The sequence below is a fragment of the Cydia amplana genome, chromosome 14 (genome assembly GCF_948474715.1).
Source record: "Cydia amplana chromosome 14, ilCydAmpl1.1, whole genome shotgun sequence".
Classification (NCBI taxonomy): Eukaryota; Metazoa; Arthropoda; class Insecta; order Lepidoptera; family Tortricidae; genus Cydia; species Cydia amplana.
The window spans coordinates 16,097,469-16,113,556 of record NC_086082.1 but is presented as its reverse complement, the minus strand read 5'-3'; the positions used below and the strand labels follow the sequence as shown (position 1 = coordinate 16,113,556).

Genomic DNA, 16,088 nt, shown 5'->3' with positions numbered 1-16,088 from the left:
AGCTCACAAGTAATACTTGGTCACACCTAATATTGAAGTGGATCAAAACAAAAATAACATGCAAAATAGTTCAAACAAAGCATACTTGGTAGAACAGAAATACTTAGATGAATTTGAACCGGTTTCTAATGTAAACAATTCCAGAAAACAAGGCACTCGAGGAATGAAGATTAAAGAGTATAAAATTATTGAGAAGGCAAAAGGTATTGCAAGACCACCTTCGCAGTACAAATTTGATAGAGCAACAACACAAATTTTAGAAATGCTTATTACCCAACAGCTTTCAGGGGGATTTCATAATATTGTTGGTAAAGGAATAAGCTCTGTAGTGATACATGCGCACTGTCATGGGAATTATCACGCATACTTCCCAGACGGAAATGCTGTTAAGGTATACAAATTGAGTAATTATGTAGAAAAAAATGTTGTATATAAGCATGTGCAAAGAGAATATAAGCATTTGGAGATTTTACGGTGTCAGCATTTTTCTAACAACACTCCACATCCGGTTTATAAGAATAAAAATGTTATTATTATGAGTTTCATTGGATCAAATCAGGAAACTGCGCCATCTATATCAACACTCCCGTCTGAAAAGTTAAATGATACTTACAGCGAAATTGTGAAAGAGATGGACACATGGTACAACAAATTGGATTTAGTACATGGGAGTCTCTCAGCGAGTAGAATTGTTTGGTTGGATAATTTATATTTTATAGGATGGTCACATTCTGTGAAGACTGTCAGTTTGTTTCAATGGTAAGTTATAACGTACATTCACCACACGGGATTGTTACGCGATTTAGGGTCCTAGCTAAATTGGTTGTTCCAACGCGGTTTTTTGTATTATAATTGTGTTGTTATAGCTTTTTCACAAATTCAATTTTTGTTTCAGTTCTTCAAAAGCAGAGGAGTCTCAGTGAAGAGTGCTGAAGAATTGTTCAAGGCCATCACAGGGCTTGAGAAGATTAGCAGGAAAGTTCTAGAAGTAGTACAGAACGATTTATGGAAGGATCAGCGGGTGTCCAACCCCAACAGGAAAACTGCTCAAGATTCTAAAACCACTCAGAATCGTTTTAAATGTTAACGAAATAAAACAATTGGATAATTTGTAACATAATATTCAATGTGCTCAGATTTGAACAGTATATTTCCTGATCACATTTAAGACTAAAATGTCCTAGCGTAAAGTCGTATCTCGAATACCAGCAATATTTAAATTAGTGATCTTTAGTTATTAATTGTATTGTGATATGCCTATTCGCTAGGTGCACGACTGGTGCTGCCCTCATTTTGGCGGACTTTCTACGTTAAATCTTATGGAGTAAAATTAGTTCAAGTGGCTGCCGCTAGTACTAATGGCGGACATTCCATAAGATTACCTGTGTTTGTGACGATCAGCGCCACTTCCCCCTCCACCGACTTCGCACCTTGCCAATTATGTAATTTTTTTTTCAATTATTTTAATTTGACATTTTATATTTATTTAAACTTATGATTATAATGATGAATTTTCACGCTTGCATGCAAGCTACGAGGGGTATTCAAAATATTCTCGGTATGAGAATGAAAACAAACAAGTACGAAAAGTTTGATATTTTTATTTTTCAATATACTCCCCCCCTATGTTCATACACTTAAAAGATCGATCAATTATTTTTTTAATCCCTCGTAAAAATATTTTTTATCTTTCGTGTAAAAATGCTCCTCCACTGCCGCCTTCAATGCTTCATCGTCAGAAAATTTATTTCCACGCAGATCCTTTTTAAGATTGGGGAGCAAAAAGAAGTCGCTGGGGGCTAAGTCCGGACTATACGGTGGGTGAGTAACAGTTTTAAACCCACATTCAACAATAGCTGCCTTGGCAATATGAGCAGTATGGACGGGGGCGTTGTCATGCAGAAGCAGAATACCTTTGGTTAACTTTCCTCGCCTCTTTTCTTTAATTACATCCTTTAATTGACGTAGAATGTTAGCGTAGTACTGTCCTGTGATATTTACACCTTTTTCTTTATAATCGATTAGTAATACTCCTTCACAATCCCAAAATATCGTGGCCATGACCTTGCCAGCTGAAGGGATGACCTTGAACTTCTTGGGATGAGCTGAACCCTTAATGTGCCACTGCATGGACTCTTGTTTACTCTCTGGGTCATAATGATGAACCCAGGTTTCATCTCCAGTAACTATTCTTTGCAGCACCTCATCAGGATTTTCACCGCACAGGTCAATAAAATCGGAACAACAAGCTACACGCATGTCTTTTTGAAGCCGAGTCAGCATTCGCGGAACCCATCTTGCACTTACTTTTGACATATTAAGATGGTCATGTATAATATCATGTACGGTACCAATAGAGAGATTGGTTACTTGTGCTATAGATTTTACCTTCACTCGACCATCTTCCAATATAAGTTTTTCCACTTTATCAATATTTTCTTGTGAAGTAGCTACTACAGGCCGGCCAGGTCTAGGGTCATCTTCAATACTCTCCCTTCCGCGTTTAAACTCGCTTGACCACTTTTGAATGGTAGATAAAGAAGGAGCAGACTCACGGTAAACACAATCCATTTCCTCTTTTATGGTTTTTTGATTTTTACCCTGTTTTATCAAGAATTTTATCACGCATCGATGTTCTAATTTAGTTAACATTGTCAATTCGCACAGGATGTTCATGTTTGTTCAGCAATTGCAGAAAAACAAAAGACTATCTCGGTTCGAATTATACTTTTTTTTAATGTCAATGAATAAACCTTAGCGGCCAGTAACGAAAGAAATTTTAGAAGAGGTCGTAAGATATCAATACCGAGAATATTTTGAACGCCCCTCGTAGGTACATGATACACTATATATTGTAACATCCCCATACTGTATAAATACAAATAAATGATTTCTGATTTCTATAAACTTTTTGGAATTTTCGTAGTTTCAGAGTTCGTAAAACCAGTTAAAAAAGCAACCTTTTTATTGTTACTTAGTGTAAAACGCCTTTTTGATGCCACTGTGGGATACACTGGGTAAATACGATGATAAAGCTTTACCAAATCAAGCCTTATATTATACAACATATAGTTCATTTTTCAACATGTATATCATTCTGGAAACGTCATATACACTTCCCTTGAACTAATTTGATTATAGTCCTGCGACTGATACAACATGTAGTTCGGTTCACTTCATGCGCCATGAGCATTGTTATCGACAAGCGTGAGCACTGAGTAACTCGGAGCCGATTTCTGCTGTATATGTGATAATGAAGTTCATGAAGTACCAAAAACAGCCTTATTAGGTATGGAACAGAGTTTATTTTTTGTTCACTTCACTACCCGCTTCCGCGCGGCATGGGCAACAAGCGTTTACAGGTACTGCACGGGCGTGACACATAAGTCTTGTGAAGACTAAGGAAAACTCCGTACGCAGCTTGGAGGCAATTGCTGCCAAGCTGCCATAAATGCGATAAAGCTTAACCAAAAACAGCTTTATATCTTAACACATAGAGTTTATTTTGTTTTGTTCACTTCATGGTCGTAGCGACAAGGGTGAGCAGGTCGTTCTGCGCAGGCGTGAGCGCGGGCCGCAGCTCGCAGGCGGCGCGCGCGAGCGCTTGCGCGTCGCGGGTCACGTGGGACAAGATGGCCGACTGGAGTTTAAGCCGTAGGTCCACGTTGAATGGTATTGCTGCGGAAAAGTAAGTAAATATCCTTATCCTGACATAAAGTATAAAAAATATCAGATCTTTGGGTTAGACGAAATTTAGTTACCCTATGCAGAAATCGGTTTTAAGTCAATGATTTATAACTCAAGATAGGTTATAGTCGTTCCAAAATTGAAGCGCTTACCTTGTGACAAATTGGACAAGTTGCCTTTAGTCGCGGCTGAACAAGCGAGAAATGTGCACGTGCTAACGAGCTCCCACACACCGAAAGAGAAAGAGACGACCTTATGTTTAACAACGAGTGTGACAAAGATGGATGGAATGAGAAAATTAATCAAAAATAACAGATTTCCTCGTAGGCACAGAAATAAATATGGAAGTATTTTTTGTGCTCCTCAAGTATGAGTATAACCTATCTATGGTTATATAATATCATTGTTTTAAATGAAGTTAAATCTTCACTTATAGAAGGATTAGAAGGGCTTTTAACTGTAAAATTTTCATGTTTATCGAAAAAGGATATAAAACATAAAATCCCCTCCACACTTATAAAAGTTATAAAATGTCTGCAAAAACTGTGATCTGCATGAGGATATTAAAGTAAAGTATAAAAGATATAATAATAGTTTATTCTTACCATCACTGTCAGCATCCTTAAGTATATCAGTGAATAGTTGTTTCAGGGATTCCACCTTTGCATTACCTTTTGGGTCCATATAAAGGGAAAGTAGAATTCTGCTTAGTTGGATTCTGTAAACATTTAAAAACACTTTAAACAAAACAAAAAAATACATAACCTGCTCCATATATACATAATTTACTCCATATCTTATCTTGGTAATAATGGTAATTATTAAAATTTATTTATTTAAACTTTATTTCCCAAAACACAAAAGAATGTACAAATACAAATTGCGGACTTAATGCCCAATGGCCAAAGTGCTCTTTGGGCCAAACAGACACATGTAAAACATTGAAAAAACTGATGCGTTTCGTTCGTTCCGTTCAGTGACTACACCAGCCAGCAGTTCTGCTGCAAGGACGCAGAAGCGTTGGTCACACAAGAGAGGGAGGGACGGAGAGGCTCATCGAGCTTGCTCAAACTTACGCGCTGGGACGATACAGGCCGTCGGTCAGAGGCGTAGGCTACGGGACGCTAACGACCTCCGGCCAGACAAACCTGTTCCGAGCCAGGACGTGTATTCGGGCCTACTAGTGTACTCCTTCCATCATCTGCCGCCCCGGCATGCTCAACAGACCCTCCTGCTCGAGACACCGGTGAGCCAATAATACAGGTGGGGAGTGTGGGGCGTGTGCAGTCAGGAGGATCGGGATTGACGGGAGTGGTAGAACCAGACCGAATACTAGCATCGTGCCCAGTGTACATGGAAGATAAGTTAAAATACTAGTGTAAATATATACGAAGGGATTGTGACTGCCATTAAGTTGTATTCCGAATTTTTTTTTTTTTTTTTTGTCTGCGGCAAGACTATCTCCAGTATATAATAGGGTTTATCATGCAGGTAGTGCTCTCACTGGTCTGTCGCTCTCGTCAGGTTCGGACTCTGTGTCTGTCTCTGGTTGGTTGTAAATCTCAGATACTTTTTTCTTGATTAAGTCTCTATTCTGAGCTATGGATTCCCAATAGGATTGACTTGATTGATTGTAAAACATTGAAAAAACTGATGTATTTTTTCCCCACCTTCTCATCATCTTTTACCAATGGTAAATATTGAAGAAAATAATTCCTAGTTGTTACCAGTATCAGTTATCAATAACAAATTGGTAATTGAAACAAACTATCAATTTTACAGCTAAACATTAAAAAAAACTACTAGCTACTTACTCTGCAAGAACATCTTCTGGTAGATTCCCATTGGAGTCTACCAATCCATTTGCTTTTTCTAAAGCTATATCATATTTTCCTGAAAAAAAAAAATATTATCGTAATTTGTGGCGAAGCTATTTTATGTTATTTAAATAAACTACTGAATTAAATGATGCTAAGTAATTTACCACAGTCAATAAGCAGATTAATATAATTCTTCACAAACATGATCCTCATGGTTGGGTCTTGTACTAAAGCCAGTGCTTGTTCATAGTAGGACACCGCTTCACACTTAAGGTTCAAAGTCACAAGGTCAGCAGCCAGCTCACTCAGTAGGGACAGGCGGATGGAGGACCTATCTGGATACTTGGTCAGGGCTTGGGTGAAACATCCAATGGCTGCCTGGAAACAGGAATGAGGGATGTCTATGAATGGATCTTTTAATAGTCTTGCACTGATGGTGGTGCCCAAAGATTTGGTTATTTAGAAAACTACTTTCACTTGTTATTGAAAAAATTGTACATTTTGATATTTTTTAATTTATGAGAAAACAGTAACAGTTTTCTTTGTGTATACAGTATTATTGAAATAAAAAATATACTTAAGCTTAACTAAATTCTCCTCGAAATTAAATCTTTTCTGCACCAACTTATATACCTCTGGTTGACTAGTAGAGAATATATTTTGGCATTAAGTACGCCATTTTTACATTTTTCTTTGACTGTGTAATATAATTAAAATGGATAAAATAAATATTGTTTAATGTTTATCTCAAATCTCACCTCTAGATTTTCCCTATCAGGACTACAAAACTTTAACGAACGTAGTTTTTTCTCCGCCTTCATAAACTGTCTAGCTGCAGTCACTAGGTACTCCGCTTCGCCCAAAAAATTGCCAACAGACGCTTCGCACTTGGCTGCACCTATATAGCAATGCCCAGCAAATGTAGGTTGCTCGGAGTACTCGCATTGTATAGCTAGAGCTATGAACTCGTTGGTGGCTTCAGAAATGTTCGGCTTCCTTAGGAATCGCCTGTAAAAAAACCCTTTGTATTAACGAAACTGTAACGAGTTTAATACAGTACGTAGACTCGGTGCTACTTACTTTTTCAATTTAGTGTTTATGTTCATGAACTGCTCATTGAAGCTCGCATTTAAATCAGTAGACATTATGGATAAAATAAGGCGAGAAGTTTTGTAAGAAACAGACGAATTTCCGCTAGATAATGAAATTAATTACGAATTTACGAATCAAAACAGCTTATGAGCTTAGCTGTCACGGCCGTTTTGACATTTCATAATTTTTTTATTTCCTTGAACCTGAGAACGAACGCATCCATAATTGCGTTTAGTTAGTGCAAAATATTGTTCCGTTCATGGGAAAGTTTCTTATCACTTGTGTACCTGCATTGTACTGTACTTGTCAAAAGTTGTGACAACTCCCTTGACGTGTCGAATATTTGGGTTAACACGATTACATATTTCACTATTTTATGCCCTGATTTACTGTGTATTTTAAGAGTGGTGTATGGTGTCAGAAGGCAAATAGAAGAACTACGATGGATTTCTTGAAGAGCGGCTTAAAAACCGTTCTGGGGGCGCCGGAGCCCGGTCAAACTCCGTCGGGTGCAGAAACGGTACGATGTTGGATTTGTATCAAAAATGTTTCTAATGTTATATATAGTCCCGGGACCTTCATATCATAAGGCATGCAAGGCAATTCTGCCCCGACTGTGACAATCATTGTACATAAAATATTGCGTTTTAGTGAAATAATAATGTCAATATTTATTTAATTTTTTCTACTTTTTATTTATTTAATAAATTGATTTGTTTCTGTACTTTTAAACTTTAAACATGGTAGTTAAAGTACCTCAAAATAACTGTATAAATTCAGCAAATTCTGTTCATTCACATAAGATATAATCTTAATTACAAACCAGACAAAATCAAAATTAATAAGGCTCTCAATTTGAACACCTGCATATGCAGAAAAGTTTTATTAAAACTTAAAATGATATAAATAAGTAATAGAAAACTAATGTGTTGTGTGAAGTTAGGGCCCGGCCACATGTGCGCGTTGCGGCGCCGCCGCCGCCGCGCGGCGCGGCACCGCAGAAATCTGCGGCGCCGCAAACCGCTCTGCGGCGACGCCCGCCGCAACGCAAAATTTTGCGGTGCCGCGCCGCGGCGCCGCAAAGCGGTGCGCGACGCCGCGCGCGGTGCCGCGCGCGGTGCCGCAGAGCGGTGCGCGGCGCCGCGCGCGGTGCCGCAAAGCGGTGCGCGTCGCCGCGCGCGGTGCCGCCGAGCGGCGTGCGATGCCGCACTGCATAGTAAAGAATAAAATTCGACTACCAGTGTTTGATCAGACATGGATCCCTTCACACATGTTCTGCTCTTGCTGTTGTTAAGAAGGCGCAGAAATAGAAAACAATCGAAAAGAAAATTTTGGGTGAACCCATATCTTCGTATAATGAATGAAGATGGAAATCATTTCAAAAGAAAATACGAGGCGTTGAAGATGACTGAAAATAAATTTATTAACTATTTTCGAATGTCTGTGCCGTGTTTTGAAGAACTTTTATGCAAAATATCACCTCGAATAAAGAAGAAACACATATTTAGAAGACCCGTTGGGCCTCTGGAGATGTTGGGATTAACAATAAGGTAAGAAATGATAACTATTTTTGTATATAAATTATTTTAATTCTTTAGACCATAATTATTAGGAAATTTTCAATAGGTAAATAAAAAAAAACATGTAGGTATATAACTATATAAGTCTTTTACAAAATCAACATTATATATACTACTACTATGGTTAACATTGATGTTAATAACTTATATTATACCTTATTATAAGATTGCCGTTATTAGGAGGTACCTATATAAAATATGTTTATAATTGTGGCTAACTAAATCAAAAATCAACAACTTTTATTTTTAAATCGTCATTTTTTATATACTAACATGACTATAATTTCTTATTCAAAATACTATTTTTTACATAAATGTTTTATGAAAATCAAAAACTTCCATGAAAATACAGTGGAACCTCGATAAGGCGAATTCCTCGTTAACGCGAAATAAAATGCCATTCCCTTCCCTTCATAGTCCTAAAACTCCATAACTCGAAATATTTAACCTCACCAGACGAAGTAAAACGACGAACGACGATTCCCTTCACGACTATAACTCGAAAAAGATAATAAAACTGTACTTTCTCAGTTTCTACAATTACCTCTCTCTAACACTAATATTTCGTGCGTGTTTTATTACCTCTGTAACTCGAAACCTCTTTAAGACGAATAAAACCCCACAAGAACTTTCCTAAGTCGGTGCCCTCTATAAGACAAATCCTCCTCGTTAACACGAATTTTTTGGCATTTCCCATGAGATTCGTGCTCTGGAGGTTCCACTACATACATAACTGTAATCGTTACTGAAAATCACCACTTATAATTCTAAAATTAATGCCACCACCATTTTACAAAATGATAAAGTTTTCTTAGCGCGTAAGTAGCGCTATATTTTAATAATTTTACAAATGTGTAATCACAATTTCAACAATCGCTTATATAAATATAGCTATACTGATTTCTTGCTAATTCACCAACTTTCATATATGCTTAATAGGTATATAATCTCAAAAAAAAACAAGTTTTCATATCGGTACAGTCGAGTTCACAAACATCTTTACAAGTCAACATTCCAAAAATAATAATATATATAGGGATATATCTACAAAAATCAACAATCGCTTATATAAATATGGCTATAATGATTAGGTACTTGCTAAATCACCGACTTTCATACAGGCTTAATATATCTTAGAAAAATCAACAGTTTCCATATAGTTACAGTCGAGCTCAAAAACATATTTACAAATCAACATTCCATAAATAATTTACACACCTCTAATGGCTCTAATACAATGACAATCAGGTCACGTTGATTTGTAAAGCTGTTTGTGAACGCAACTGTACATACGAGTACATATAAATAAAAGTCTCAATAAAAATAATATACCTAATCTATGTATTATACTACAGAAAATTACCTTTTTTGTATAAACAACAAAGTCTTAATAAAATCAAATTTTAGTAAAAGTACGTACTTACTCTAATTTACCTATATGTGCTTCCTATTTTTTTTTTTAAGAAAAATCAAATTCATATTCATTGTTTGATTGACTGTCGCTTTCGTTGGAGACTGGTTCTACAGGTGTTTGTAAATAATTAGGACCTGATGAAGGGACTGTTGGTGGATGATTATTAAATGTTTGTTGGGGTCTTTGGTAACCGGATTCGTATGCTGACGAGTTGGGTCTTGGGTTACCATCTTGGTAAGATGAGCGGACTTGGTAAGACCTTTGGTAACTATTTTGAAATGAGCTATGGTAACTATTTGGTGACGGTTGGTGGAGATCAGTGAGTACTTGTAAGACGCGACTTTGAAATATTAAAGTTTGATGATCGTCTAATTTGTTTAGCGACGGTAAAATAGCTTTGAAAAACGACAGATGTCTATTTTCTGCCTCTTTTAAGGCCTGAAGTATGTCTGACTCAAATTGGTCGGTTGCTTTTCTTTTCCGAGAACAAGGCTGGTACCGAGATCTTGCAGTTTCATCTTTCTGGCCATCTTCGTCACTTTCTTGGTCCTCAACTATGCTCGAGTCCGTTACGTTTGCAGCATTTTTTTTTAAAAACATGAGTTGCTTGTAGAAATGGTACTCTTTGACTTTTGTTGCACCAGCGCCCGATTTATTTAAACTTTCAAGCCTTTTTGCGTATTTTGTGAAATTGTCTTTCATATTCTTCCATTTTTTTAACACCTCGTTTCCTGAAAAATAAAAACCATTTAAAACATTTTAAATTGTCAATAAACAAAACATCTCTAATTCAGATTATTAGTGACTGTTTGCAAATTTTCGACCTTTGCATTAAATTACACATGTACTATAATAATAGGAAACTTTATTAGTAAATATCACAGTCTAACTGGAAATTGTTGCATACGATATTCATTATCTTAGTTTCTTTTTACATATTTATTTATTTATTTGTTTCCTAGTTATGACATTTAAACTTTTTTTACACATTAGGTATGTAATAAAACATAATCAATAACAAATTTACAACAAAATGTATATAATTTGTACTGGACGGTTGTTGTCACTTTGTATGGCTGCGTAACTATATTGGGTCAACCAAATCTTGTCAGTAGAAAAAGGCGAAAATGTAGGTGCGAAGGGATATCGTCCCATAGAAATTTTTAATTTCGCGCCTTTTTTTACTGACAAGATTTGGTTGACCATCTATATTAACTTGCATATACGAGCCCCGGTGCATATGTTTTCGTCTAGTCAGACCATTTTTTGAGGTTCTCGCGTTTGTACAAAAATAATGTTTTAGTTTCAAAATCACTAATATTTAATTATTATACCAATGTAGTTTAATTTTATATGGTAATATTCTACAATAAATAAATCCAAATACAAGAAATACCGTTTCTACTCTAATGAAAAAAATAACGATTTTTATTTATTTGACGGGTACCTAGTAATATAACAGATGTGATAAGGGCTATTACTAGGGAAAGCAACACGGCTCTGCCAATGTACTGACAATTTTGTTTCGAGCCCATGCATGCAGCAGTGCTGTAGGAGAGGACAATATGATTTGGACAACGTTTTTGAAAATTAAATTTTTTCAGCAATAAAAGTCTCCTGCAATTTTATTATACGATCAAAATAAACTAGATTAAACATTACTATTATGGTTCCCATTGCTGGGTCATTTTATTTTCATGTGTAAAATGTATTAGAATAAACCAAATTGTTGTGTGGAACTAGACGAACTAATTTGCATCGGGGGTCGTATAACTACATAATACAATATATAACTAATACAACACATAAGCGCTGGTGGCCTAGCGGTAAGAGCGTGCGACTTGCAATCCGGAGGTCGCGGGTTCGAACCCCGGCTCGTACCAATGAGTTTTTCGGAACTTATGTACGAAATATCATTTGATATTTACCAGTCGCTTTTCGGTGAAGGAAAACATCGTGAGGAAACCGGACTAATGCCAATACGGGCCTAGTTTATCCTCTGGGTTGGAAGGTCAGATGGCAGTAGCTTTCGTAAAAACTAGTGCCCACGTCAATTACTGGAATTAGTTGCAAAGCGGACCTCAGGCTCCCATGAGCCGTGGCAAAATGCCGGGACAACGCGAGGAAGATGATGACAACATATAACTAATACATGCATATATGTAACCTATGAAACATTTATTTTCAGGTTTTTGGCGACTGGGAGCACATTCAGAGATATGGAATTTACAGATTATCGTGGAAGAAGTACAATCGGAAAAATAGTTAGAGAAGTCTGTCAAGCTATATGGGAAACCCTTCTAGGTGAAAGTATACCTAGAATAACAAAGAATCTACTAGAACAAATCGCGGATGAGTTTTTTAAAAATACTAACTTCCCCAATTGCATTGGGGCCCTGGATGGTAAACACATTCGAATTTGTAGTCCCGATCACAGTGGCTCTCTTTTTTTCAACTATAAAGGTTACAACTCTATAGTGTTGCTGGCACTTGTTGATTCCAATTATAGATTTGTATATGTGGACATAGGAGCTTACGGCAAGGAATGTGATTCCACAGTTTTTCACAATACGAAACTGAATGAATTATTACAACAAGGCCAGCTTCCCGTACCAGCAGCAAAGCCGTTACCCGGTTCTCAGACGTCAATTCCCCATGTATTTGTAGCAGACGAAGGCTTACCTTTAACGAATAACATAATGCGTCCATATCCAGGAAAACACTTGACTATACAACAAAGAGTTTTTAATTATCGCTTGAGTCGCGCAAGAAGATACGTTGAATGTACTTTCGGTATTCTAGCAAATAAGTGGCGCATTTTTCATCGACCACTGAATGTCCAATATAACTTTGCAACAGATATTATAAAGGCATGTTGTGTTATTCACAATTTTGTTATTAGTAGAGATGGAATTAAACAACCTGAAGAACTACTGATTGACGACGGTTTTTCAGATTTACATCATTCAACAAATTATATGTCCTCGACAAACCCAGTTAACATAAGAAATGAATTCTGTAAATACTTTTCTAGTGATGTGGGAGCCCTTAGTTGGCAATTAAGTAAAATATAATTTAATATTAGTATATTTAGGTTTTATTTCCATTCGCCTGTACAAAACTATGTATTAGCTTAGTATACTTGTATTGTATTATCCACTTAACACTTAAACATATTTGGAAGATGAGTTTCCATGCTACATATATGACTAATATGACAACAACTATATAAGAAACAGGTAGTAATAATGTTTTAAATAGTTTATTAATATTTCTTATCCATATGCCTATAAATAAATGAGATGAAAAGATTCAGGCAAAAAATGCCACGTTGTACCACTGTCAGTTTTCAAAGACTATTTCACATTACATCTTGATGGCAGGGCTATAACTGCGAACATTGAAGTTCGTAAATTTCAAATACCTATCTCATCTCTGTCACTCTAATAACGCCTCAATTGGCGTAAAAAATAAAGATTCCCTAAATTAGCGAACTTCGGTGTTTGCGGTAGGCCCTCTGTAGTATTAACAACCGGCAATAAGTTATTTTTTGCTTGAAAACGGGACATTGGTAAATTAATTAGGTAAGTAGGTATAATATTAATCAGTAACAAACTTCTCACATTTTACTAATTTTATGTATCTATAGGTAAAAACAAGACAATCGATGTAGGTAATCTATGTAGTTAGTTGGCTAACTCTGGAACGCGCAAGTGGCCCTTAACGAAATGAATAAATAGTATGCGAAATAAATTAACATGCTTACCGATTTTTGTTTTTTCTTTATTAGTTTGCTCGTCAAACGTCGGAAAAATGCTTCGGCAGACCTCCTTCCATGCACTATTTTTCTTATCTTTGTCTTTATACTCTTCTATGGTTTTATCCCAGAGAACTGGACGTTCCTCTACGAGAGATATCAACAAATCATTATCAATATTATCAGCCATCTTCCCCAAAAGCAGCGTAGGCACTGACAAAAAAACATCGCATTGGCAACCGGTGTTAGCAAAAGTTTGCGCGACGTTGCCTGCCAGTGCATTCACGGGACGCGGCACCGTACCGTGCGTCGGCCGCCCGGCACAACGCCGTGTTCCTGCACGACGTGGCAACCAGCATCTCCACGGCGCACATGGGACATAACATAAGATCTAATGGGAGTAGATTTGCTGTATTTATTTACGCCTTATAGGTAGGTACTATTTTTAGAGTTTCGTAGCCATAGTGGCAAACACGACACCCTTTTAGTTTCGTTAGGTACCTACGTCCGCCCGTCTGTCCTTATGTCACATCCATTTTACTCGGAAATAATAAGATATATTTTAACAAAATGTGTGCCATGTTATGGTGACCGATGAATTAACAAGCAAATCAAACACTGTACTTAAATTAGAACTGAACGTACATACTTAGTTAAAACGCATAGTTTTTGTCAATATTTACTTAATCTTACTACTACTACACTTAAAACCGAACTTCACGGTTCACGGATATTGCTTGGTTTTTCTAAAATTAGTGGTCAGGGCTGCAGAGAGAGGAACCGGCGGCCTATTCGCGCCGTGTCCAAGATCACCGCCTTCTGCATTTGACCCTTGATCCAACCACCTAGCGAGAGTATCTTAAGATGTTGGTCGAGACTCTTGAGCCAAGTCTAGGTACTTACTGCACTTGTAATTCTCGGCCTTCACGAGATTCTCATCATGGGGGATGGTGATGTCAACGAGCACGGCCCGACGTTGCGATCGATCTATTATCACAATCAGGCTTATTGGCTACAATATATTGATCATGGTATAATAATATACTCCGCCTGGTACTCTATTCCGAGATTCGCGAATGACCTAACTGGCACTTGCCTACGTCATCATGCTGTTTACAGGTTCTCAAACTTTAAAATGTGGGAGAATTTTAACCAACAGTGAAAATTATTTTAACGGCATTAATTTTAAGTTATTCATGTAGAAACATAGTAAAATAAAACAAATCTATACTGCACTTTTCACTCCTACTCTTACAGTTCCGAATAGAGCAGCCAACCATTTTCGTAACAAAACATTAATTACGAAGCTTACGACGTGAAAAGTTTGGAAAACACTGCGACTGCTGACACTGAGCGAGAAGGGAATAACAATTAACACGCGTTCGACAAGGACGGTCGGTCAGGGACAAAATGGCGGATTGTCAAATGTGAAAGCGCTATCCTGTGTTGCCAGTAGTGTAAACAGAATTACCCGAACGTCTGAAATTTCTTTCGTGAATCGGAAGATATTGCTAATGAATAATTAAAAATGACATGTTATTGTAAAATTTAAGATAAAATACATATAAATGAAAATTATTACATTATAAAGAAATAAATTAACTTATTAACCATAGATATAATGTACCCATGTAACATGTTATGTTGAAATAAAGTGGCAATGTTATTGTGACGTAGGCAAGTGACACTCTGGGAAGAGAAGACCATGTTTTATTAGACCATGATATTGATAATAGGGATGATGACACATGTTGAATTTTATAACAAAATCTAGTAAAATATATAGCAAACGAGCAATTTATCACAATAATGTGGATATTAAAATAAAATATTGAAAAATTACAAAAATACAGGACCTGAAAGTTTCAAATTTTAAGTTTTTTTTTAGTTCCAAAAACGATAAAAGTAAGGGTACCATTCGATTCCTTACATTTCATCCAAAAAAATATTGTATAGCAACTACATATATACATAAACGCAATATTTCACCGACAAAAACGAAATTTTCTTGTTTTGTCCATACTACAAGATGGGCGATGACGTCACGGCCCTTGGCCGTTTTGTATAGGGCGTTACGCGAGTGAAATGCTTGGAGGATACAACTAAACGGAGTAGCCATTAACAGGCTTTCCCCTCTGTCGAAAATAGGCGGCCAACGGTCATACACAATGTATGGACTGACGTTTATCTGACATGGCTATTTTTACGTTACGCATACATTTGACGTTCCCCTCCCCCGCAAAAATCGGCAGACTGTTTTGTACAGAAAATTACAGACATGGCGTCTCCGTTTGATTATATCCTCCAAGGTGAAATGCGGCCTTTGACTTTGGGACCCATTTCATTAAAGTAACACAAAAGTCAGAAATTATTTCTGACTTTTGTGTTACTTTAATGAAATGGGTCCCATATAGACATTTGATCCTAAAAACAAACCCGATCGATTGATACCATAAAAAAATTAGTCATCTAGCCTATTATTAGATTAATTAAGACTTATAGACCAAAAACCTAACCCACTTCTAGATCACTTAGAAACTTGATATTTGGCATCAAGGTAGACTATTAGGTGTATATAAAGATTATGATTGAAAAATATCAAGAGAGAAGGAGAGCTCTATATGTCGCATACATAGACTATAAAAAAGCCTTCGATTCCGTATCACATGCAAGTATCTGGACTACGCTAAAAGAACAGGGAGTGGAAGATGGGTATATGTATGTACAAAAAAAAAATC

The 16,088-nt window shown here is 36.7% G+C and overlaps 3 protein-coding genes across 3 annotated transcripts in view; 1 reads left to right on the top strand and 2 right to left on the bottom strand.

Moving 5' to 3' along the window:
* Window positions 1–3,454: 3,454 nt before the first annotated feature.
* On the bottom strand, window positions 3,455–6,720 carry LOC134653857 (40-kDa huntingtin-associated protein). The gene is made up of 6 exons (XM_063509220.1): window positions 6,588–6,720; window positions 6,266–6,515; window positions 5,672–5,885; window positions 5,502–5,580; window positions 4,293–4,405; window positions 3,455–3,678 (listed from the first exon to the last, which is right to left on the bottom strand). The coding sequence occupies exons 1-6, from the start codon at window positions 6,650–6,652 to the stop codon at window positions 3,515–3,517; spliced, it is 885 nt and encodes a 294-aa protein (XP_063365290.1). The 5' UTR covers window positions 6,653–6,720; the 3' UTR covers window positions 3,455–3,514.
* A 183-nt stretch (window positions 6,721–6,903) lies between these two features.
* LOC134654377 (general vesicular transport factor p115) overlaps window positions 6,904–16,088 on the top strand; it is a 33,469-nt gene continuing 24,284 nt past the window's right edge. Inside the window, exon 1 of the mRNA XM_063509840.1 lies at window positions 6,904–7,119. Within this exon, the coding sequence (XP_063365910.1) occupies window positions 7,042–7,119 (78 nt within the window). The 5' untranslated portion in view covers window positions 6,904–7,041. The remainder of the gene's footprint in view (window positions 7,120–16,088) is intronic.
* LOC134654288 (uncharacterized) lies at window positions 9,639–13,540 on the bottom strand. Its single transcript, XM_063509755.1, has 2 exons — window positions 13,360–13,540; window positions 9,639–10,324 (listed from the first exon to the last, which is right to left on the bottom strand). The coding sequence occupies exons 1-2, from the start codon at window positions 13,538–13,540 to the stop codon at window positions 9,639–9,641; spliced, it is 867 nt and encodes a 288-aa protein (XP_063365825.1).

What these genes read in the sequence shown, in the direction of transcription:
- LOC134653857 (XM_063509220.1), bottom strand. Translation starts at nt 6,652, where the DNA reads ATGTCTACTGATTTAAATGCGAGCTTCAATGAGCAGTTCATGAACATA. An exon ending in CTGATAGGGAAAATCTAGAG is followed by an intron (nt 5,886 to 6,265) that starts GTGAGATTTGAG and finishes TCCTGTTTCCAG; the next exon opens with GCAGCCATTGGATGTTTCAC. An exon ending in CCAGAAGATGTTCTTGCAGA is followed by an intron (nt 4,406 to 5,501) that starts GTAAGTAGCTAG and finishes AAATGTTTACAG; the next exon opens with AATCCAACTAAGCAGAATTC.
- LOC134654288 (XM_063509755.1), bottom strand. Translation starts at nt 13,540, where the DNA reads ATGGCTGATAATATTGATAATGATTTGTTGATATCTCTCGTAGAGGAA. An exon ending in TAAAGAAAAAACAAAAATCG is followed by an intron (nt 10,325 to 13,359) that starts GTAAGCATGTTA and finishes TTTATTTTTCAG; the next exon opens with GAAACGAGGTGTTAAAAAAA.